The sequence below is a fragment of the Pollicipes pollicipes genome, unplaced genomic scaffold (genome assembly GCF_011947565.3).
Source record: "Pollicipes pollicipes isolate AB1234 unplaced genomic scaffold, Ppol_2.1 Scaffold_5724;HRSCAF=6776_pilon_pilon_pilon, whole genome shotgun sequence".
Taxonomy (NCBI): domain Eukaryota; kingdom Metazoa; phylum Arthropoda; class Thecostraca; order Pollicipedomorpha; family Pollicipedidae; genus Pollicipes; species Pollicipes pollicipes.
Genome location: NW_023596746.1, coordinates 33,482,551 through 33,506,405, shown reverse-complemented (window position 1 = coordinate 33,506,405; position 23,855 = coordinate 33,482,551). Strand labels below are relative to the sequence as shown.

Below are 23,855 nucleotides of genomic sequence, written 5' to 3'. Positions count from 1 at the left end.
GCAATTGTAGTCATGCCCGCATAACTTTGATACTTATATCACACGAAATAATGTGTTCTTGGACGCCAGGTATTCCAACATAATGTTGAAAACGCTAACAATCCAGGCCAGGTCAGGTCAGGTCAGGTCAGGTCAGGCCAGGTCGGGTCAGGGGCGTCAGGTTGCCGCCACGCTCATAATTTTGCCATCCAGAATGCGTCCGGCTGATCGCTTGATAGAAACTGCTAATTTGCCAGGCCTCAATGGAACGATTTCAAAGTTATTCCGGGTACACAGAGGGGCTGACTTTGACCCCGGCCCTCACAGGTGAACACTCACCACACCAGCCCGGTGAGAACGAATGCGAAGGGCGTGGACGAAACCACTGCTAGAGCATCGTAATCTCGTTCGGTTCATTACGATGTCATGTTGTCATGAACCGGTGTCAGATTCCTGCAGCGAGAGCTGATGAAGACGTGTCACAGGCTGCGTTGTGCAGACAAATGTAGCGCCGACGGATCACTTAAAATTTCAGCAGCGAGAGCTGATAAAGACGTGACACATGCATTGTGCAGACAAATGTAGCGTCGACGGATCACTTCAGATTTCAGCAGCGGGGGGTGATAAAGACGTGACACAGGCTGCATCGTGCGGGCAAACGTGGCGTCGACAGATCACATCAGGGATCACTTCCACAGGTCCGCCGGCTGGCCAGCAGCAGCACCACGCGCCAACAGCAAGCGCACAATGCTGCTGCTTTCTGAAACCGGTCTGGAGACGGTTCATCACTTTTTTCTTCTCAACACCACATGGGCGTGGCCATCCAAAACACACGCCATTCCACATTAATGTCGTCAACTGAAATGACCAGGTCTGGTCACCCCCATAGCCCGCCACTGAAGCACGTTACTCGAATTGGCGCAAAAACAAGCCAGCCAAAAACAAGCCAGCCAAAAACCACTCAGCCTGACCCACTCCCATGAAAGTCACCTCTAAAATCAAATGCATCAACGCATACGCATTGCTGAGATCCGTTGGCATGGGCTGCAATCGACGTGTGGCTGCGGCCGCTCAGGACTGACACCATCCCCGCGTCAAGCCACGCCGACCGGCAGCTCACTCGTCCCACGCCGCGCACAGCGACCCGCTGACTGGCCAGTGGCCTGGAAGCAAGGCACGATCTGTATCCTTCTAGTGGCTGCGCCGGGGACCGACAGCACCGCGGTCCGCACACCACCACTCTCACTAGCAACAAAGTAGTGATAGGAACGGGGAAGACAGAGAGCACGAAAAGAAGAGAGGGAGGGGGATTTCTTCAACCTCGCCATGAGGTCTGAATATCCTCCCAGAGACAAGAATGGTGCCACGCGGTATTGTCTTCCCATATCTAACATGCCACTATCCATATCAGCAACAGAGTTGGGGCGACAGCTGTTTTACGCAAGTCACGTTACCTTGCCGAACGAATCCACCGGTCGACAGGCAGCGCTGGCTGACGTCCGCGTACGATGTCACCCACCCCCCGGGCGGCGCGCGAGAGCTGACGGCGGGGCAGCGCAGGCTTCGACGGCCCATAACTCTGATCACACCGGGGACACCCCTTCCGGGTGAAAACAACCCACTTCTGTACGCGATATCGATGACGTAAAACCGACTTATTTGGGCATAGTGACCAGACTTCGAGCAGGGACGCGCGTCGTCTCTCAAGATGCACCGGCAAGATTGGGGAAATCGCGCCAAGCCTCCACTACGGATTTCTATGAGTGGAGTGATACGATCACTGAGTTCGAACGAGGCCGAGCGCGTTTGGGCATAATGACGCGGTCGCCTGCACGTGGTGTATGGCCGGCGATGTGCTTGTCATCTTCAGTGTAAATTACCGGGGGGAGAGAGAAAGAGAGAGCAGACGCGGTGGTATGTTGTGTTGGCCCAACAACACCACCACGGCTTGTACCAGACGCGCAGCCAGTCATGGTAAGGTTTTGAGGGTAAGTGCTCCTGGTGGTGAAAACTCCTCGACCCCCTCCCCCCCAAAAAAAACACAGGATATGGACCATTTGATATCGAGTGGATACGATTTGCGGGTGATTGCGTGTGATTTTTGTTGTCACTTCCTTTCAATAGACCAGACGCCAGAAACAACCGGAAGATACAATTCTGTTAGTGTTTTGAAGTCAAGAAAGTGAAGGAGCCGGGCGATAAGTAACTGCATGGGAAAACCCGATGGTTTTCTTCAGTCCACGGCTGAACTCTACTCAAGTGGTTTCGATGAACTCTTATTCAGTCCACGGTTGAACTCTACCTAAGTGGTTTCAAATGACTCCTATTCAGTCCACGGTTGAACTCTAGTCAAGTGGTTTCGATGGACGCTTATTCAGTCCACGGTTGAGCGCTACTCAAGTGGTTTCAATGGACTCTTTCCAGGCCGATAGCACTCCGGGGTTCGCCATAATTTTTGCTGGGTTCTACAGAAATATTGAAGACCCAGTGAACGTGGACTGTAGACCGAAATGGGATAACAAGGTTGGATCGCCAAAGTCATGTTTGTCTAGAAATGTTCAACATTCACTTAGAATCGATCAGTGAAAGCAATCATGTGGCATGCCTTTGAGCATTCGCGCTCGTAAGTCTTGAAACAAAACACCCAGCACCCGGCGTCACAGTCTCCTTACGCAAGCAGCGTCAACCCGCGGCTCCAGTTAGGTGGAGGCCAACGGAAGAACGAAAATGACGACATGTCCGAAAGAAGTACATTTGAACACTTACAGACACCAATTCGTAAGTTTTAAAGGTAGTCCGGACGCACATTTCACCCCTGACATTTTTTATTGATAGGAGGAACGGATTACAGCGTAAAGGACCGAAAAGTGGAGCTAGAATCTTGTGATGAAACTGGAAGGGTAAAGTAGAAAATTTATTTTTCGTGTGGCTATAACTGTAAATGTATTCCGGGAACATACTCAAAACTGATAGTTTCGACAGGGTGATAGCCAGAAACACGGTGATAGTTTAAAGTAAAATACAGGCCGCAGTGTCAGCTTTGAGCAAAATGTATTTTGAGACACCCGGAAACATTATTATAATGGTCGATCTCGCGCGCCCGGTGCCCACCGCCTGGCGACATCTGCTTCCGCCAGCGCCATTCGGTTTGACGGAAACTGCAACCGCGGTCATTAGTGTTCTTACTCCGAAGATTGCAACCGTGCGGATACCACACCGTTTGAAGTAAGTTGTTTTTCTTGTAGATCGTGCAAAAGGATGGACGTCTACAGGCAGATATAGGTCAACCTTTTCCATCTTTGACCTCATTTCGATACACCCTATTAAACACTATGTAGACCTATTGCCTTTTCAGGGCAAGGGGCCCTCCATGGGTAGAGCGCTAGGGGGCACATTATCGTGCCCAGTCGGGGGCTAAAGGGCCATTCCGTTCCAGTGCGGGGTGCCTAGCGGCTGCCATTCTGAAGACACGGGGCAGGATCCCCTCGTCGAACCGGACGCCCTAAGAAAGATGCATCACACAATGGTCCCCTCCAGATCGACGAAGGGGCCCTCATTAACGATACGAGGTACCTTTCCCTCGCAGTGGTCCAATAATTGGCGCGGCAGCTCCAACTCGGCGCCAACTATTGGATCCCTGGGTAAAATAACCGAGCTTTGGCTAAAATATAATGGGGCCCCTCCCCGCTCGGCACTGGGAGCCCTGACTGACACAGGGTCTTCTCATTGTTTTCCTGTGGACTCCCATCGCGAGTAATGATATCTCCTTTCATTGTCAGAGACCCCCGACCAACGCAGGAGATCCTCTGGCATTCGGCGTCCCGTCCCTGTCCCTGTTCGGCAAATGTTTCCCTGGCCGACCCGAAGGCCCTTACCGATACAGGACCCATGTTTAGGTACTGCAGGGCCGTAACCGAGACAGGGGCTCCACATTGTTTCAGGGGCTTAGACCAATGCATGTCGTGGCCCCGGACCTTGTCCCTGTTTGGTAAACGTGCCCCCAGGTCCCAGATCGACATGGAACCGACTGTTCGGTGTTGATGGTCTCTGCCCGAAATAGAGGCCCGCATTGTCCTAGGGAAGCTCCATTCGGTGTAAGAGGCCCCCTGACTAACATTTGGAGGTCGGGCCCTTAATGTGACATACAGACAGCCATTCGGGCCATCCAATGGGACCCCTTATCACTGATTCTAAGGGGCCCTTCGGGCACTTCTTCGGGCCCACTCGAACAAGACGTGAAAACGCTGTCCCAGGCTAACACTGTCCCCCGTCGACTCGGGTCCCTTGCCAATACAGGACCCCCTGTTAGGGCCCCACTGTGGGCTCGCACCGCAACAAAGGACCATCATTGCATAAGGGGTGCCGACCATTGTAAATCACAGGTCCTGTTCCTGTATGGGAGACAGGACCCGTTCCCACACGAAGCGGGGCCGACACGAAGACGGCTGTTTGGCACTGGTGGTGTCCGACCGACGCTGAGGCCCTGGTCGACTCAGGTGCCCTCTGATCGTCGCAATGGAACCTCTTACTGGCATTTGAGTTCCGGTCCTGCGCGGCCGGGCAACTTGGTAAGACATCTGGCCAACCCTTAGGGCCCTCAAATCTGTCCCTTGGTTGTAATGATAATGATTTAGAGTTTACGGGCGCACCGACGACAAATGGTCACGCAGCGCCCAAGCCCTTAATTGCCGACCTCGAGCGGAGCCCAAGTGGCTGGAGCCTACCTAAAAAATTATTCCTTCCTTCTCCCTAGAATCAGGAGCATCTGATCCAGAACTTTGTAAGTTCCAAAAATCCCGAACACGTAAGCTATCGCCACCTCCGCGCACTGTCCTCGGAAGTAATACTGTGGACAGTGCGCCGCCTTAGTGACGTAACCAGCGGGTGCCTGTCTCCCGCAGTGTCTATGTTAAGGACAAGATGCTGCGAAGCACTGCGACGCAAGCAGAAAACACTCACCTAAAAAGGAAAGGAGCCACATGAATCAGGAAAACCGCGACTGTTCCACAGTTTACTGCGACGCAAGCAGAAAACACTTGCCTTATGGAAAACCGCAACTTTTCCACAGTCAACTAAAAATTATTTTTCCCTGAGCCGAAGCAATAAGCGTTACGTCCTGCGCACATGCATTCTTATCCACTATATTCGAATGTCCAGCTGAGAACAAAACAGCCCAATGAAGGGCTCCCGAAGATCGCCGAGCTGAAAAAATGGAACTGAACATACAAAGTACGCCTCTCTCACAAAACAGTCTGCCAGGGTGACAAAACACACAGTAACGCGCTGTCCCGATCATAGCAGCCTGCAACCAACAGCGCCGACTTTTTGAATGACGTCATGCCAAGAAGTCATACGAGAGGCAGCATGACTACACAAGGCAACACCGCTGCGTGTGCCGCGCCCCAGCCGCCGGACTGGGCCTGCTGGCGATGACGACGCGGCGACACATTCCGCGCCGCCGACCGATGCTATCGCCCTCCGCAGTTTATGGGCACCGCACTGCCGCAGATCTGCGGCAAAAACAACGTCCAGCCGAGACAGATGTGGCGCGTCCTTCTCAGGCGAAGATGAACGCAGGCGGCGGCGGCGGCGGCGCGTACAGAGCACATGCAAACGAGGACGCCGGGCGGCGCCGGCCCTCCACCGGCCAGCGTCGCCTCCATGCGGCGCGGCACGAGTGGACGCCGTTAGGACGGCGATCGCTGTTGGCCCGCGGCTGGGCTGCGATCTGGAGACAAGGTTGGACGCAAGACGAAGTGGCTTTCTCGGCTGTTCCGGCAGCAGCACTATAGCCCGGGAGGCGTGGTTCGCCCCGATCAATGCTAATGACCTCGCGCTCGGTGTCTGTGTGCAGGGACACACATTTGATGTTGCGGGACCGTTGGGCCACTGCCCACGTGACACTTTCTTCTTATTGGCTTGACGTCAGTGTTGATCACTTGTAACGCTAAATGCGATATTTTTTCTGATGCATACATTTTATCAATAACAACAACTCAGACAGAAGAAGCGAGATCATAATATAGCATAATATACCAACAACAAGCAACATCAAGATAACCAATATAATAACACCTCGGATACCCAAAGGCGATATATTTTATCAATAACGACACCCAGGGGCGCAGCCAGAGCCTTGGAAAGGACCCCCTGATAGTAAAAGGCGACCCCAAAGAAAAAAATCGCCGGATATGGCCCATTTGTTATTGAGAACATGTTGTCCCTATATGTATATATATATCCATATATGTATATACATATAACACATTTTTACCTTCTATAACTGGGATTTAGGTCAGACGCTACCACCATATCAATTCTGTCCTAAGTTTATCGTAAATAAACTGACAAAATCATGCGTAAAATAACTGCATGAAATACACCACCCACATTCTTCATTTTACAATGATTCAGTGGACTCTTTTTAAACCGAGAGAGCTCAGACTACTTTATCAGAATTTTCGTCTGGGTTGTACAGGGATAACAAGCATCCTGCCAATGTAGATTGAAGACCAAAATGGGTCAATAATTTGCATTAACGTGGCCAAACCATGCTTATCCGGATATGTTCGACATTAAGTCAGAATTAATTTGTGGCATAAATTATGCAACCTAGTTTTCAGGTTGCGCGCGCGTTTAACTTAAAAGCAAAAAACTCGACACCAGGCGTTGCAATCTCCCTGGGCCGCGCAGCGTCGGCCCCGCAGCTATCAGTAGGCCGTGGTCAATAGGTGAACGAAAATGGCGACGCATCTTAGAGAAGTGCCTTTGAACGCTTTTGGACATCACATCATACTTTTAGGGATATTCCCGCCCCCTGGCGTCACTTGCAGTGGCCAACGCCGTTCGGTGTTACGAGAACTGCAACCCAAACCGTCACTATCCTTGCTTCCCGAGACCACGGGCGTGTCATTGGGGCTTTATGACGCACTTAATTGTTGGGGCTATATGACGCCGCCAGCATCCCACTCTGGCAGGAAGGGCGTGAGGAACCGAACCCCGTACCTGTGGTTTCCCAGGCGTGCGTTGGTTAACGCAGGTGCGTTAACCACAACACTATCGGCACTCAGCGCGCAGGCTCAAACCTTTTGATGGTATTTGTTTCAATAGTTGATTCCGTAAAACAATGAAAATAAAAACTAATGCAACTAGAAAAACCAAAATAATGAAAGCCATCCCACGCACCACTAATGGAAACGTGGGATGGTCTTGCGCGTTCTAGACTCATTCCGATCCACTACATTCAACACTCATGGGACACGTTATTTCTGGTACAGGGACCTCCTTGAAAACAACGCTACAAGGGACATTGTTGTTCCCGGTTAAGGACTAAAGGGCCATTCTGTCCTAACGTGGTGTCTTTTCCGGCCGTCATTCTGGCGACACGGGGCGGCATCCGCTGGCCGATCCGGAGGCTCTTGGATGGATGCATCACATCACAATGGTCCGCTCAATGATGCGGGAGGCCTTCTGACTCGCGCAGTTAACCCCGGATCGACGTATGAACCGCCATTAACGCAACGACATCCCTGCTCGCCGCAAATGGCCAAATAATTAGCACATGGACTCCAGTTGGGCTTAACAGGCCCATGCTGGAACAGGGCTGGAGGACCCACCGTTCGGTACTGGAGGCCCTGATTCGCACGGAACTCTTCTTTTACTTCAATGATAGCACTCATCATAAGTTCTTATTGCTTCCTTTCACTGTCAGAGGGCCCCGACCAACGCAAGAGACCCTCTACCACTCGGGCACCCGTCCCCGTCCCTGCTGAGAAAATCTTCCACTTACCTATTCTAGGCTCATTGTTGACACAAAGTGACCAAAGTGCCCTGTTAGGCACTGCGGGTCCCTGAATGATGCAGAAGCCCGACCGATGTAAATCGTTCGCCTAGCCCTGTCCCAACTTGGAAAATGGGCCCGCCAGAGCTCAGGGCAAACTGGAGCCGACTGTTCGTTGTTCGTGATCTCTGGCACAAATAGAGGAACGCTCTGCCTCAGGGTCCCTATCGGTGCAAGCGATCATCTTACTGACATTTCAGACCATGGGCCTGTTCTTAATGTAACCCACATTCAGCCCTTCGGACCCTTCAACCATCCCATCAAGCAATTGACCTTTGGTCTTGAGAGGCCCTCCGCCCCCTCTTCGGGCCCCCTCAACCACCGCTCCGACTCGGGGTTAATTGCCACCACAGGACCCCTGATCGTTACTGTGGCCCATGACAGACACAGGAGCCCCTCGTTGCGTCAGGGACCCGGAACATTGAAAATCGCGGACCACGGCCTCGTTTCTGCTTGGGAAATGGGTCTCAATGGCTCAGACGGATATGGAACAGACTGTTCGGTGTTCGTGGTCTCTGACCGACTCAGACACCCGCGTTGTCTCAGGGGTTCCTAAAACGGTACAAGAGGACCTCTAACTGGTGTTTCAGGTCGCGACCCAACGGGCCGTAATTCTTTTTGCGAACCACAGCCAGTCCCTCGGGCCCTTATGGCCTACAACCGGGCCTTTGATCGTTAGTTCCGGTGGGACGCCCGGACCCATCAACGGGCCTTGTCGAACGCTTTCCTTGCTCAGCTCGGGGCCTTCGCGAGTACAGGACCTTCTGTCAGGCGCTGTTGGCCCCTGAGAAATACAAGGCCCCCGACCAGTGTTAATCATTGGCCAAGACTTTATAGCTGATTGGGAATTTGTTCCTGGGGCCCATATAGACACGGAATCAACTATGTGGTACGGTGGTACCTAACAGACATATAGGCCCACATCGGCTCATGGGGTCCCCAATCAGCGCAAAGGGCCCTCTGACAGTTATTTGAGGGTCCGCCTTCGCAGGTCGGGGCCACCGAATAACAGCCAGCATTTGTGCCTTTAGACCCTTCAATCGGGCCCTTGATCGTCAGATCCAGTGGGCCCTCTAGGCTCTTCGAACACTGTTTCTGGCCGACTCGGAGCCCCTTGACAACACAGGGCTCCCGTTAAGCGCTGTGGGGCCCGGAGCAATATAAATCATAAGCCCCAGCTTTGTCCCTGCCTGGAAAATGAGCCCATAAGCCCATGGCGCCACGGAGCTGACTGTGCGTTACTGGTGGTGTCTGACCGAAATCTGGGCGCGTATCGACTCAGTGCTAGACCCTTATCAGAAATGTAGGCCTTTATCGGTCCTGTTCCACGCGCAGGGCCCTTTGACTGGCATTTGAGTGCCCAGCCCTGCGGACTGGGGCTCCAGAGTGAGACTTCCGGACTGGCCTTTCCGGCCCTTAATCGTAAGTTCTGAGGGGCCCGAAGAGCCCCTCGGAACCTAAGGGGAGGAGTGGATGCTCCTGTGTCCCCCGCCCCCCCCCCCCCGCCCTAAAGACAGCACCTCAACGAAACACGACAGGCATCCAACCACCACAAAGTAACCAGACTGCCAGAAACAACCCACTGATAGGATTCACGTCCATCCAATGAGGCGCATGGCTGACAGACCCTTACTGTCCTCGCCATTTACAGAACTTAACTGAAAGACAACAGCAGCCTAATAAAAACCCGCTTTGCACTGCGCTTCTGCGGATGCCTCGGCCAGTCTGGACAGCCACGTGACGGGACCCAGCTGCAGGCCTGTCACTTCAGGCGGCGCGTCTAACACCGGCCAGCTTCTGGGAGCTCTGCGTGCGGTGTGGCCGTATCGGCCCGACCGAAGACGCCCCCAGCCAGCGGAACCCGCCGGTCGGCTGGGCGTAGCAGCACGCGGTATTATCTAATGGGACAATCTGGAGGTATCCTCACGACGTCAGTTTTTAATGGGACGATCTTAAGGTATCCCCGCACATGGCTACGTGCTCTGAAGGTGGACGACGTCATTGAAGAACGCAGGGTGATGTCCCACCGCTTCGTCACTTCTACGTAGAGGAACCGAGGATACTGGTGCGGCTGTTATAATCTGTTACGGGAGTTCCAAGATCAGAAAACGCTGGTGCGCCCACGTGGGAAGGCTGCGTCCGTTACATCGTGAGTAATTAGTACTGTAATCGCTGAAATCATTTCCACAAAGCCTTGCGTTTTTTGTCGACGGGTGCCTTGAGTCGTCCTCTGCTGCGTGGAATACAGCAGCCTTTCATCCTTACCGGCATAAAACACACCTCGGCATGAAAAGGCCACAACAGGCGGCTGTACGTGACTCGTAAAGCCCGCTGACAAACAGCTCCGCGTGTGTATGTGCTGTCATCAGCGCATGATTTAAGCACCAAATTTGCTGTCGTATTATTTTGACATAACTATTGGCATGTTTTCACACATGCTTTCTGGCCAAAGGACTCTGCCTCGGTGTCCACAGTATCTATCCACCAGCGGCCCGGTATGAGCAATCCAAATTCAAACGCATAGCAAGGATAAGCAGGGAAAGGGAACGGCCGCTGTTTGTCGGCTTTGGTGCGCGGCACCACCTGCGAGTGGCTGTTATAGGCTCATTCGGCAGGGCTGCTTTGCAATATGTTACGTAACATGTTCGTTACGTGGACATAACATTATTCGACACTGAGGTCGGCACACAATCATCCCGTATTCTTCGCGAACAGAGGTAATGCGTACCACACACCACAACCTATTCTCAGCCATACAAACATATTTGTAGGTAGGCGCACAGCTATATCCAGTGACATTGCGCAAGTTAACGCAACGCTGCACGGATTTTTGACAGCAATTTGGCTACGACAAACGCGTCCGCAAAAGCGCACCCTACACGCATGCGAGGAACGTAGCCTGCCATGGGGCCGAAAACGGCATTGAAAAGATACAATGACGGGATGAAAGTCCACTTAGTTACTGGCATAAAGCCTGAACATGATGTCCCAAGCCGGGGGTTATTGGTCGCTGGGTCCGTCTGGGGCGATACCAGATACCGTATCAGGATCAATGATTGCCCAGCCATACGAAACAAGAGGATAATAAACACACTTTTTATGGCCCAGTGCGATAAGACGACACAAAACGCAGCAAGGACGGTCCCAACGGGCGACTGAGCAAGATGCTGTCCAAAGTGGTCCCACGAGCCGGAACGCTCGCTATGAACTCCAGACAAGCCGTGATTATATCATCAAAGATTTCGTCCTAAAAATGCCACAAACTGGCAATAGCATATAACATCCCAAAGCAGCATCATGTCGCTGGAATGCAGAACGCGCCACATTGCTGTTGTAATTGGAACTTTACGACGCACTCAGCTGCTGAGGCTACGGGCGTGGCGGGCCCTTGCCCTGGTGGGAACGACGGGCACTACGGAGAATCGAACCCCGTACCCCTGGTTTCCCAGACGCGCAGCCGAACCACTGCACTGACACACACGTCTGCGGCACATCTCGCGGATCATCGCTCGTCAGTAATGGCCTGTTTACTGCGTGCAGCCTGCTTACACGGCAGGTCTCTGGCTCCCGTCGTCTGCCACCGTCCGCAGCCACGCACGACCCACGCCAGCACGCCCATGCCACCCCTTCCCCATCCCCTGTACGAGCAGTCTCCCCGTGCGCCCCAGGCAATGCCCGGCGGGGTGCGCGCCACGGCGCGTGCGCTGCGGCGGGCGGCGGCGGCGGCGGCGGCGGCGGCGGCGACGGTCCGGCTGGGAACGCCGCCGGCGAGGCCGGTGCTAGGTGCCGCGCGGGCCCGTCCAGGCGCCGCGGGGTACCCTCGCCAGGCACGACCCCGAAGCGATCACTTCCAGCGTGACACACGGTAACGTCAACCCACCGCACCGTGTCCCAGCACACGCAATCTCACTGTTCACTGCGGACGGCCTGCACCATGCTACGCCTCCACTATGCTACCGTCAGCTTTCTTTCCGTGATTGGGCACTTCAAAATGCTACAACCTGATCGGGCACCTGCCGAGCCATTGCCGGGACGAGCCGTGCGGGGGTTATTCGATCTGCCCCGTCATGGGACGCGTGCAGACACTACAGATGGTGAAAATCCCAAAATATGTGGGCAGCGGTCAGACGCATGGAAGGCGGATCACTCGAGCGCCCCAGGCGCTTTGGCCATCGTGGAGGGGGAGGGGAGCAGGGGATATCATCCCAAGGCGGTGTTTCCATAGCCAAGTTAAAAACAACAAACGTTAGCACCAAGACATTCGGTGGGGCTGATAATTTATTCGCCGTGCAAGCTTTAGATAACAAGTTGGTCTGATGTTCTTTCCATGCACTAACTTACAAACGCCATCTCTGAATGCCAACCGGGTCTCGTGCGAGTTTTTTACGACAAACATCAGTTGTTTTTTTTTTTTTGCTGTTGATTGACAATGAATGGTAGCCTCACGCACGGGATCAGCATAAAAGTATCCACGAACACAGGCCACTTCGGGTAGAGCGGAGCTAGTTGTACCAATGTTTGCCCTAAAATCCGTCCGAAACCATTTTGGTGCTGAACTGGTTCTGCACATATTTTTGCACCCAACTGCTCGCAAAATGTCACTCTTCCCTACGGACAGCTGTACCAGTTCTTTCTTTATTCCCGATGGTTAACTCCCACCCTGCGACGGGGGTCACAGAGTCCCCCCAAATTATGACATGGCATTTGAACGGTTTTGAACACGTTACTAAAATCTCCAGTGCCTGACAAAATGCCATTTTCGCTTATGCTAGGAAGTTCTGAAGTCCCGGACCTCGACCATTCATGATTTATGAGGTCTTTCTCGAGGTCGCGTCGGTGACGTTTCGCACAAAAGCAGCAGATCACGATAATTTCTGTCAGGAAATGGTCTCAAAGAGGTTTTTTAGACTTTTCTTATCTGTATCGCTGTGAAATATTTTACTACTGTTCTGATGAAATTGAAAGGGCAGGCGATCTAGGGTCAAACTAGGCTAAACGTTTGCCTTTAACACCAGATTTCAACCCTTGAATTTTGACAGTCATACGATTTTTAACCTTAAATGCACGTATCTGCGGATTAACACCATTCCAACCCTGCTACTATCCTTATGTGGGCTGCTCGATTGATGCTATAATCGGACATGCCAATGCAAAAATCGCCTACAACGCTTTGACGCTGATGACATTTCACAAGCTACATGCACCGGTGTCCCACCGGCATTCATCACGTAGATACAAAAAAAACTCAACGCGGTCTCCCGCATTGTCAAAGCCTTCTTAGTTCTTGAGATCATACGTGGGATCTACGAAACGTTAATTCGACCCCTGTGACCTAGTTTGACCTCCCAAGGTGAAGCCATTTTATGCGCGACTCTAGGCTGATAAACTCTCTAGATCTTGCGGGGAGCCTCCCATCATGGGGCGCAGCAAACAGAATACTCCCGCAGGGCGAGGGTTGAAGCTTAATTGGTCTGTTTCAAAGCGCCAGACCAGAAATCCTTGAATTCCGTAAAACCAGTCTGTCCAATCTTTTTTTTTTTGTCCATTTCCTGACTGGCGGCCAATTGTCAGTGAGTGCCTAGCACCCCGCTGCCCGACCCGGTCCAGCCCCAGGTGTGCGCTGCCAGGCCCAACAGTAAAAAACAGAACGGAACAAGAATCGGCGGCGGGGGAAGGGGGAGGGGTAATGGCCACTCACCTGCAGTATTGAGATCATCCTCCGGATGTGCTCGGTCGTGAAGTGTCTCATGTGGTGAAATCCGAACCCGGTGAAATCCTGAATGGCTACGACGCCGCACACCTGAGAGGCAGCATTTCCGTTTAAGCAAACCGGGATTACCGTCCAGCAGAAAAAAAACAGCATAGCGCGTCCTAACCTACACCAAAGTCAGCCAGCATGGGGGACCGACATTAAAACCGGCTATGCCTGCCGCAAAACGACGCCGACGAAATCCAAACGCGGGACATATACGCCATGCCCATTCTTTTACGCGGACATGGCTATCGACGACGTCACACGACAAATCGACGACGAGGTATCGACGACGACAGGCACGACGACAGGCATGCCCAATCAGCAAAACCGAAACGTCACCACCATACAAGCGACAAGGCTCAGACAAACCGTGTTTTAAGCCAACTTGGAACTAACGGGCTGAAGGCGCGGGCAGGAAGGCGGCAGGAAGGGGGGCAAGACACCGATTCGCGTTCGATATGTGCGCCGATGCTGGAACTCAGCTGTACATTTACCAGTGGCATCAAATGCCGACGCACGACGAATGTCGAAATTGTTGGAATTCCGACGCACGGCCTGGTGCGGAATATCGCTACAAGTTCAGAGAGTGAGCAATGCCCGGCACCCAACTGTCAGCCTCGTACGGGGAAATGGCAACCGAATGGACAATGAGCCTGGCAAGAACAAGAAAGGCGTTAAACTCTTGGCGTTTCTGCACTGAGTCTTATGCTCAACATATATAAGTTTCTGACCACTCCAAGCGGAGACCACGTCACGGACTCCCCAGTCGGCACAAACAGCGGAACCCACTGAGCTGAACAAGAACCCCTCCCCATTCCTGTCCCGCACTATGCTGTGAGCTCAGCACGGCGGACGGGTTCACGCCTGCTCACCTGCGTGGCCTGCTCGCGGGCTACGTGCTCTAGACAAAGCACGTTCGTGCAGAAGATATCATCCATGCTGCAAGTGGACGGGTCCCAGGCTCCTGTGAAGATGACAAATCTCGTTGAAGACAAGCCCACGTCGGCGTGCAGCGGCCACAACACGCAAGGGTCCGTTCTCACCGGCAAACAAAATCTACAACCAGCACGCAAAACCACTGGCGACATCAGCTGACAGGCACTAGAAAAAAGTAAAGTAATCGATTTGATCCTCGTAAGCTGAATAGAGCAGCTTTAAAGCTTTATTAACACAGCATAATGCTGATTTCATATATTATGATGACATTTAAAAAATGAAGAAAGTAGGACGCGTTGGTTTGACAGCAGTACAAATAGTGAAAGCGTGTAATCGGAAAAATCGCATAATACATTCATGAGCGATTCACTCTCATTCCCATGACAGATAATGTCAATATCTGAAGTGATATATCATGTGGACCCTACCTAATGAGCTTATCACGTCCAGTTTAAGGCTAAATAAATGCATATCACAACGTTAGGACTAACACATAAATCAATTTCCATCAGCTGAGCAACATGAGCCAGCACGTACGTAGCACTCGAAACAATATTTTGCTTCGCAAGATTTGCTTGTCAATGTGTATAATTTGGTGATATTAATCTATATCCATCATGTTAGTATCTACCTTGATTTCTACGAACAACAGTGGAAACAATCAATGTCTGCTGGCCGTAGAAAGCTCATCTCAAATTCTTGCCAGAGCAGCAGATAAGGAACAGTCGGTGATCACAATGTCATGAGGTACAGTGACGTGTGTTTGTTTAAGTCAACGCATTACATAACTTGATTACACCGCTGCGGCATGGTAACAGCGTCCTTTAATTGAATGCTCGACTCATCAGGAAGCAGCTGCACAGTTTGATGACGACCAACGAGTTTCTGTCAGTTTATGCGCAATTTCACTGTGCCCACATGACAGGCAGCGGCAACCGGTTCCGGCCTGCTCAAAGGTCTTCCCTACACACAACATAATCAAAGTCATGTGTTAAGTGTGACACAGTAGTATGGACAGAAACGGCGATTTGCTGTTGGCCCGCGCACGCCACACACAGGACGTGACATTTACAGCACGCTGAAGCATCCGCACATCAAAAGGTTTTGTCCCTCCACGGCAGCACGCTATGATCATGCATCATGCGTAGTTACACGTACCTCTTGACCCTTTAAGCGACTCATGCTGATATCTCGGCTAGAGCAGTTCAAATCTGCCTGCATCTGACCTGAATGTTTTGACTTTTGGTCTAGTAAAATTGCCACTATCATCATTATTGGCGATCATGCTCTAAAAGGCACACGTGCAGCATCAAAATGCGCACTCCTTGGCACACCCTTCACATGGGCGAAAACGCCTTTCCCTAAGTTTCGAAGGCCGAGTTGTGGATGCTAACAGGCACGTTAGCATCACGAGCGTCTGCGATGGATCGTGGCACCTAAAAAGATCCAGATGAAATCCAAAGTCGAGACCACGGCTCCAACAGTTTCAAAAAATTGCAAAATCACGCGAGTGGACATATTCAAGTGCACTGCCACAGTCACCAAACCCCGTCAGTAGACAAATTGCCCCAAATTATCATACGTCTGTGAGTGCCGATAGCCTAGTGGTTACCCAGCGAGTTTGAGAAACCAGACGTGCGGCATCGACTCCCCGCGATGCTCGCCCTTCCAGCCAGGGTGACAGGCAAGAGGCACGTATAGCCACAGCGGCTGGGTACGTCATAAAGCCTCAATCAGGACGACGATCGTCCCATACCACCCCTAGCGGGATATCACGAATGTCAACATAAGGTGGTCGAAGTTCAAACACCTCTTGCGGGTACATGGTTTACAGAGGTTTTGGTATAAATGGTTTTAACAGCTACAGGTAAACAGCTGTACTCTTAATGCAAATGAAAAGCTGCGCATATATAACAAAACAAATTGACTCCGCCCGAGTTCACATGACCAATGAACCATATGCGAAAACTGAATATAACCAACGTTAAAGCTGTAGTCATGAACGAAGCTACGGAGTGATTGAATCCTTGCTTCAAAACAATTTTAGTGAAATCGACTTGGAGTCGTACCAACGGCGGCGCACGCGGTGTTCAAACGCCATATATTAGGCTTTTACTAGCAAAAGGGATTCGCTTGCTTTATAGCTGAAATAGCGCGCTAACCTTACACCGGTGCGTGTCCGACTGTTCAAATGACAACGGCGGCAGCCTTGTCGACGCATTGGCCAACCCTACTGCCATCGCTTGGCGTAGATGGCTGACTCCACTGGCGTAATTTTTGGCATCATCATACCAATCGACACGAATCTGTGGCGACCGCGACCGTCGTGCGAAAGTCGCTACTCCGCTTGTTAATTATCTACACATAAACTATGCTGTATTCTCTCTACTGGTGCAGGAATAACGAAGACTGTTCAAAACTCATGTTGCCGTCATCTGGACAATGGTAACTTAGTGCTAAAGAAGGCAGACTATGTACTTGACAAACAGCACTCAAAGCAACTGTTTACCGTGCGCGCCCGGCCGTACGCAGTCGCGACGGACTATCGACATACTGGCGCGAGGGCCTTCACTGCTGAGCCTCGTGGCAGGGTTCGATCACTGCTGTCGAGCCTGCCAGGGTGCTAGGGGCCCCAACTGGACACGCCGACATCCACAGACCGGGCCTGAAGATGAAAATGCGACAGCCGTTGTGGTCGCGTTGTGGCAGCACTAGCTGCAGGTCTCGCTCGAAAACGCGCTGGTAGGCCGACGGCCGCAGGCCGTCGAACAGGTGCCGGTTCTGGGCACGCGTCCAGTAGTACTGCTGCACCTGAGATGTGGTCAGGCAGCAGTCGGGCTACAGTTGGGGCACGATCGTAACATGGCCGTCACACCACCAACTTCAAGAGGCACCGTCGTAACGTGGCACTATCACGGAACAGTAAGGCCAAAGCCAGGTCATAACAACAGTAAGTCACAGCATGTTCTTGGCACAAAGTATGTTCTGGACATGATGAAATTCATTATGAAGATAAGTGGTGTTGAATGCTTAACACTTTGATTGTTAGAATTCATGAAATATTTCAAAACTTACAAAAGATTCATGACATGGCTCACACATCAATCCTCAAATTCAAACACATTCCCTTTCTCCCACACACAGACCGTACCATTTGAAAGCTACAGTCGTAGTCAAATTTACGAGCACGTAGAAATCTGAGCAGAAATTCGTCATCCAATCTTGAGTTCAGTTCTGTGTCCTCTGAAAACCACATTTCATTGGTAGGCGATATAATACATGACTATCAATTTCAATGCAGGCGGAAAGTGTGTTCAAATTTCTTCATTTCGCCACCGATCAGGGCATCAATCATCACCTACATTTAACGACCTACACCTAAAAATAAAAGAGATCATATGATACGTCACCAAACACACAAGGCGAATACAGCCACTGGAAATGCCAGCCACTGGAAATGCCAGCCACAGCCACACCAATCAGCCACTGGAAATGCTCCATGCTCAACTATCAAACAGTTCAAACCACGAGTCAGCCAGCAGCCAGGTCTCACCTGATACAAGATCTCTGAGTGCAGCTATGTCCCTGTCCCGCCATTCTTCTTTTTCCTGAAGCTCCTCTTCTGCCTTCTTTTTCAGCTCATGAGGTAGTTGAATGTCAATCACACCAAGGCAGCCTTTCATTTGGTTACTGTCTATGATGTCTCCAGCACACTCTGCCATACTAACATGACGGGCTAGCTGCTTGAAATGAATAACGTGTACTTGATTCTTGATGAAATCCCTAAAAACTATCTCTTAAAGTGAAAATTTTGAAATTGTTATGTTTTCAACAGATAAAATCATATCTTTCAAAACTTAAAATATCATGAGCTTCTGAAAAAAACAGTCCAGTATTCATGGCCAGGGCACTGTAACCAGTGGGGGCTCAGCAGCAGTGATCAGTTATCTCCCCAAAGTGGTGCACAACTGATTCCAGAAATTAAAAAACTGTCACGAGCAGCAGTCTGGTTTCAAAAATCTTGTATCTGCATATCAGCACAATCTTATGAAATTCAGCACACTTGCGACCAGTGATGAGGGAATGAAGCCTTACACTAGGACCCACAAGTGGTCAGGTGTACTATAGCTCTGGCTGCTAGCAGCTCATGCAACTTATCTCCAGCAATGGAGGCAACCCAACAGCATCATTGGTTGTGACCATTTAAACATAAACTGACACACAAAATGTGGTCATTGTACACATAACATGCATTTCACATGATATGCACAAAGCTAGCAACATTGAAAATAATATAATAATAATCATTGTAAAAACACATGCACACACATATGTGACTGACAGATATGATAGCTGTGTGGAATGTCAAGGAAGGGAAATGCCTAGTATTGGCTTACTGACAACCTTTCAACCAGGTTTGTGCCTACAGGATAGGCAAGGCAGGTATAGCCCTTGAGGTATGCCCCAAGGGCTGTGAAACATTCAGAGCAAATGACAGTATCTACAGAAGCCCTGCAACTGCAAGCAGTGACATGCTGGCAGTTGCAGCTATTGTCAAGCTCCTGAGGGACATTGCTGCCACTGGTCATTCCCATCTAATGATTGATGATGACTTCAATACACTGGTAAGAGACAGGGGCTTTGGACTCATCACCTGCCAGCATAAACTCTCTTTGAGGCTGCAAGAAACATGATGAGCTGGGGCATCACACAAACCAGCAGCTCCAAAGCATATAGAGGTCAAACTTGCTTGGAATGTACCAAAGAAACCAAGGATTTTGAGGAAGTATGACAAATCAAGGATGAACACACATATTAGGTTTTAAGAGGTTAAGGCATGAGACTGTTCTGTAGTCCACTAAAGGCAAAGAAAAAGCTGATGTATTGACCAACTTTTCAGTGATGTTTTCACTATAATACATCTAAACAGGCATTCTAGGGATAAACTTTGGGATCAATGGGGGGACTAGAGCCTTCTCTTATTTTTATATATCTGCATATATATGTACATATTATGATACATATGCACATGTATATATGTACATTATATATATATATATATATATATATATATATATATATATATATCCAGTATTGAAACAAACAAGCATGAAGCAACAAAGCTACAAAACCTCCACATCAACAGGCTGCCTGGACCAAATAAGCTGCCCCATTAACTTCTTAAGGAGCTGCCATTGCCACTCAGTGAATATTTGCAGGTCTTATTCCACTGGTATCATGAACCTGGAATGCTGGCAGTGGAATGGAGAGACAGTGATGTCGTACCTACTTGCAACAAGAAAGATCAGGGGTATCCTGACAATAACCACCCTGTAGGTTTGCTGTTGAATGTATACCATTCAAGGCTATCTAACATTAGATACCATTATGGTGCTTTACAACACACTCAGCTGCTCAGGCAATATGGTGTAGATTGCCTCTCACTCTGGCAGGAAGGGCAAGCACTACCTTATACTTCTAGTTTGCCAGAGGCTTTCTCAGATATGTGGTGGTTAACACAGATTACCCATTGCACTATCAGCACCCCTAGACCATGACCCCTGCTGGCTATGCAATGAAACTGGTGTTGACAGTGCACCAAGCTCTGAAATTTACAATATTTTTTTTTTATTCACCCATTTATAGGTTTACACCACACATGATGAAATTGCCATGGTGACTGTTGTGCTTACCTCAGCCATTTTCAGCATAACATGGATTTTTTTCACAGTATACTAACCCTGGCTGTACCACTAGTATCCAGCATGGTGGACATATCTCTTTGCACACTGGAACTGAACAAGACAAAGACTATCAACATATTCAGTCTGTAAAAGCTTGCTTCTGAATAGTGTATAGTACATCAAGGAAATGCAAAACAGGGTGATATCAAAAGAAAAGAACATGCCTCATGCAACAAGCAACATTCATCTACCTTGTTATATTCGGTATGCTAGTGCTGGCAAGTGAAAGGTTTGTATGCATCTCACACAAGTCTTCTGCCCTTCTACTTGATCAAAGAGAAATATCAGTTCACAAATGATGCGACAGATGTTATAAATACGTAGGTATCTGACTTGTGAAGTAACATAGAATACGCAAATGTTGTCACTTGCCAGCTCTGCACGTCCACGCCCTTCTCCCCATGTAGCAACGCGCTTTCTAGGATTTTCGTGACCCCCAAGCCGGTTCCACACAATGCAAAAGAAATGCTATCGCACCACCACCGCCGTACCCAGACCGGGCCAAGCTGCCTGGGGACTGAAAGCTTTATGAGGCCTTGACAACTGGATAAGAATCACAAAATATACTAGCCTTCATACGTTAATGGCGCATGTGTTACAAAATATATTGGGTTATAATTGGCGCATAACTTACTTTCGGACTCTTGTTGACATAATGTGGTACAAAAGCACCTTTTTTAAGTTATTCGATATCTATCATGTGTATTTATTCCTGTAGATAAAAAGCTACTCTACTAGGAATGTGCTGTAAGGCAACCAAATTAGAGAAGCCGTATTACCGCACTACTAGGCAACAATTGCTGGAAGCACAGAATTGACACGCGGTAAAAATTAACGCATTGAACACAGAAATGATATGCGCGGAGAAGCAGGTGCTGTCGACATATCAGCAAAACGGAGCAAGGCCAGAAAGAGTCAGGGAACTGCGAAATAAACATGCAAAAGAGGTGCTTTTTCAGTCTCAGCACTGAGCAGTGTCGTCGTCACCGGTCCTCAAATCACACCTGTGCTCCATTGACTGCGGAGCGCTGTATGACAATCCACGACTGGCGCGGGCAGCGGGCGGCAACCGACGATTCCGCGGACCGTGCACGGCGCAGTAGTGCAGGCAGGGGAAGAGGAAAACACAGGGGGCACGAGCCCTCCTTAGGTTCCGAGCAGCCCTTGGGCCCCTCGGCATCTACGATTATTGGCCCGATTTGAGGGCCCGGAAGGCCGGTCGGAGGTGGTATTCAGGAGCCCCGGCCGGCAGGGTCGTGCACCCCAATACCAGCCAGAGTGTCCCCTGCTCTGATCAGGGGCCCCTTGAGTCATTAAGGGACTATATGTCAGTCAGGCACCATCGGTTACACGCATTTGGCTCTGTGTCGGCATGGGCCTGAGGGCCCATTCCCCAAGCAGGGACAAAGTCGAAGCCAGCGATTTTCATTGGCCACGCCCTCAGCGTCTGTCAGGGCCCCACAGTGCTTAACAAGGGGCCCTGCGTTGGCAAGGGGCCCAGAGTCGGCCAGAGGTGGTGTTCGAGGAGGCCGGAGGGGCCGGGGGGTCTACCGAAGCCGACGATCAGCGGCCCGAATTAAGGACACGGGCACGGACAAGGGCACGAAGGGCTGGTTGGACTCTTTTTAGGGGCCCCGGCCCGCGGGTCATTCAAATAACATAAAGAGGGCTGTCCCCGGTCGGCGTGCACTGCCGTACAGTGCACGCCGACCGGGGACCTCTTAGTCGATAAGGGTCTATATGTTGGTCAGGTACCACCATCACCGCGCAGTCGGCTCCATGTCGGTATGACCCTGATGACTCACTTCCGCAGCAGCTACAAAGCCAGGGCCAGCGATTTACACTGGGCAGAACCCCTGTACCTGTAATGGGGCCCACAGCGCCAAACAGGGGGTCCTATACCCGCAGCCATTCGGCAGAGTCGAATCCGAGTCGATTGTCAACAGTCCCCGAGTCGACCAGAGGCAGTGTTCGGTGAAGCCCGAAGAAGTGTCCGGCCGGCCCACCGAAATCCACAATCAAGGGTCTGGTTCAAGAGAATAAGGACCCGAAGAGCTGTCTGTAGGTCACATAAATAATTGCTGTCCGTAGGGTCATGACCTAAAATATTCGTAGGACGTACTTTTGCACTATTTGAGGACACCTGAGACAAAGCGGGTGTGTACTTCGGCCAGAGATCAGCAACATCCAAAAGTCGGCACGACACCCTGCCAGTCTGAACCCTTGGGCCCATTTCCCAAGCAGGAGCAAGGCCGGGGGCTAGGATTTAAATTGGTCTGAGCCCCTGAAACTATGGTCGGGGCCCCTGTGTCGGTCAGGGGCCCACAGTACCTAACAGGGTCATGTGTCGGCTGGTGGCCCCGAGTCGGTCATGAACTTTGCTTGAGTGGGTCTGAAGAGGGGTCGAGGTGCACTTCGGACGCAGGGTCAAGGACTTGGCCATTGCGTCATTATTTTCGTCCAGCCATTAACTACAACAGTGTGGGCCGCGTGACATATGGAGACTGCAACGCCTGGCGTCACGGTGTCTGTTGCTAAGATTTGCGAGCACGCATGCTCAAACTGCGTTACATGATCTTCTTGACCGATCGATTCAGACTGATTGTTGAACATTTCCAGACAAATATAGCTTGCCCACGCCAATACTAATTGCAGAACTGTTTCTATTTACAATCTGCATTCGCGGGATCCTTATTATCTCGTAGAACCCGTATCCAAATTCTGCCAAAGCTTCTGAAATCTATCGGTTTGGGCGGAGCCCACTGAATCGTTGTAAGATGGACAGCGCCGTTGACTTATTTCATGCCATCGTTTAACGCATGATTTCTTCAGCTTATTGGCTATGCAATTCAGACAGAATTGATCTCGCAGTAGCATATGGGTTTTGTTTCCGTAAAGAGAGTAAACATGAAATAATAGCACAGAAAACACGCCATTATGAGCAAGCAGGCTATATCCAGCGATTATAACGCGCTCCGGATGGGAGGTCAAACTGACTCCCCCCCCTCCCGAAGATTTTTCCGAATGGTTTCCGAACGGCGCGGTGTAGCCGCGTCAAACTTGCGTAACTATTGATTGTTGAATAGCGGATCGTTTGGTGCAAGAAATTTAGATGTACCCTGTGGGCTCACTGACCTATGGCAGGTCAAAGTCAGACCATGATTTCAGCGAAGTCAGTTTCTAGGGAATCGTTCAATCTGATGCAACAACGGAATGTTTGACGAAGCTATACATCTTTGAGGTGCTTTATTAGGCAATATAAACATTGAATAAGCAAATTGCGTTGACCTAAGGTCAGGTATGGAAGTCAGACCAAGGTCAAAACCAACCTGTTTTATTGCTCTAGGACCTGCTGTATGGGGTAGTTTCCGGTGCTCGCTTTGAATTCATTGATAGCAAGAGCCGCATCATACATCTTCCATGGACTCCTTACAGGTCAGAATAGGTCATTGACTTAAGATGATCCAGGTCGACATTTTTTAGGAACATCCTGCCTGGCGCAACCTTTTTCCTTTATTCAAATGCAAAACTCAGGGCAGTCTTGTATTATTTTGGTCACCATGACCTTCAAAAGGTCAAGCAAGGCCACTAACCTTAAATG

The 23,855-nt window shown here is 50.5% G+C and overlaps 1 protein-coding gene across 4 annotated transcripts in view; it reads right to left on the bottom strand.

The window, feature by feature from the left end:
- Positions 1-20,770, bottom strand: part of LOC119102513 (alpha-tocopherol transfer protein-like) — a 37,178-nt gene extending 16,408 nt beyond the window's left edge. The window contains exons 1-6 of one of the 4 annotated variants that reach the window (XM_037225891.1): positions 20,746-20,770; positions 18,064-18,385; positions 17,662-17,753; positions 17,171-17,321; positions 14,447-14,538; positions 13,518-13,619 (exon numbers count right to left, since the gene is read on the bottom strand). In XM_037225891.1, coding sequence (XP_037081786.1) covers positions 13,518-13,619; positions 14,447-14,538; positions 17,171-17,321; positions 17,662-17,753; positions 18,064-18,232 — 606 coding nt within the window. In that variant the 5' untranslated portion in view covers positions 18,233-18,385; positions 20,746-20,770. Of the gene's footprint in view, positions 1-13,517; positions 13,620-14,446; positions 14,539-17,170; positions 17,322-17,661; positions 17,754-18,063; positions 18,386-20,203; positions 20,225-20,445; positions 20,606-20,731 lie in introns of those variants that run through there. The other 3 variants (XM_037225892.1, XM_037225893.1, XM_037225894.1) reach the window with 3 other exon arrangements.
- Between the last annotated feature and the right edge of the window lie 3,085 nt (positions 20,771-23,855).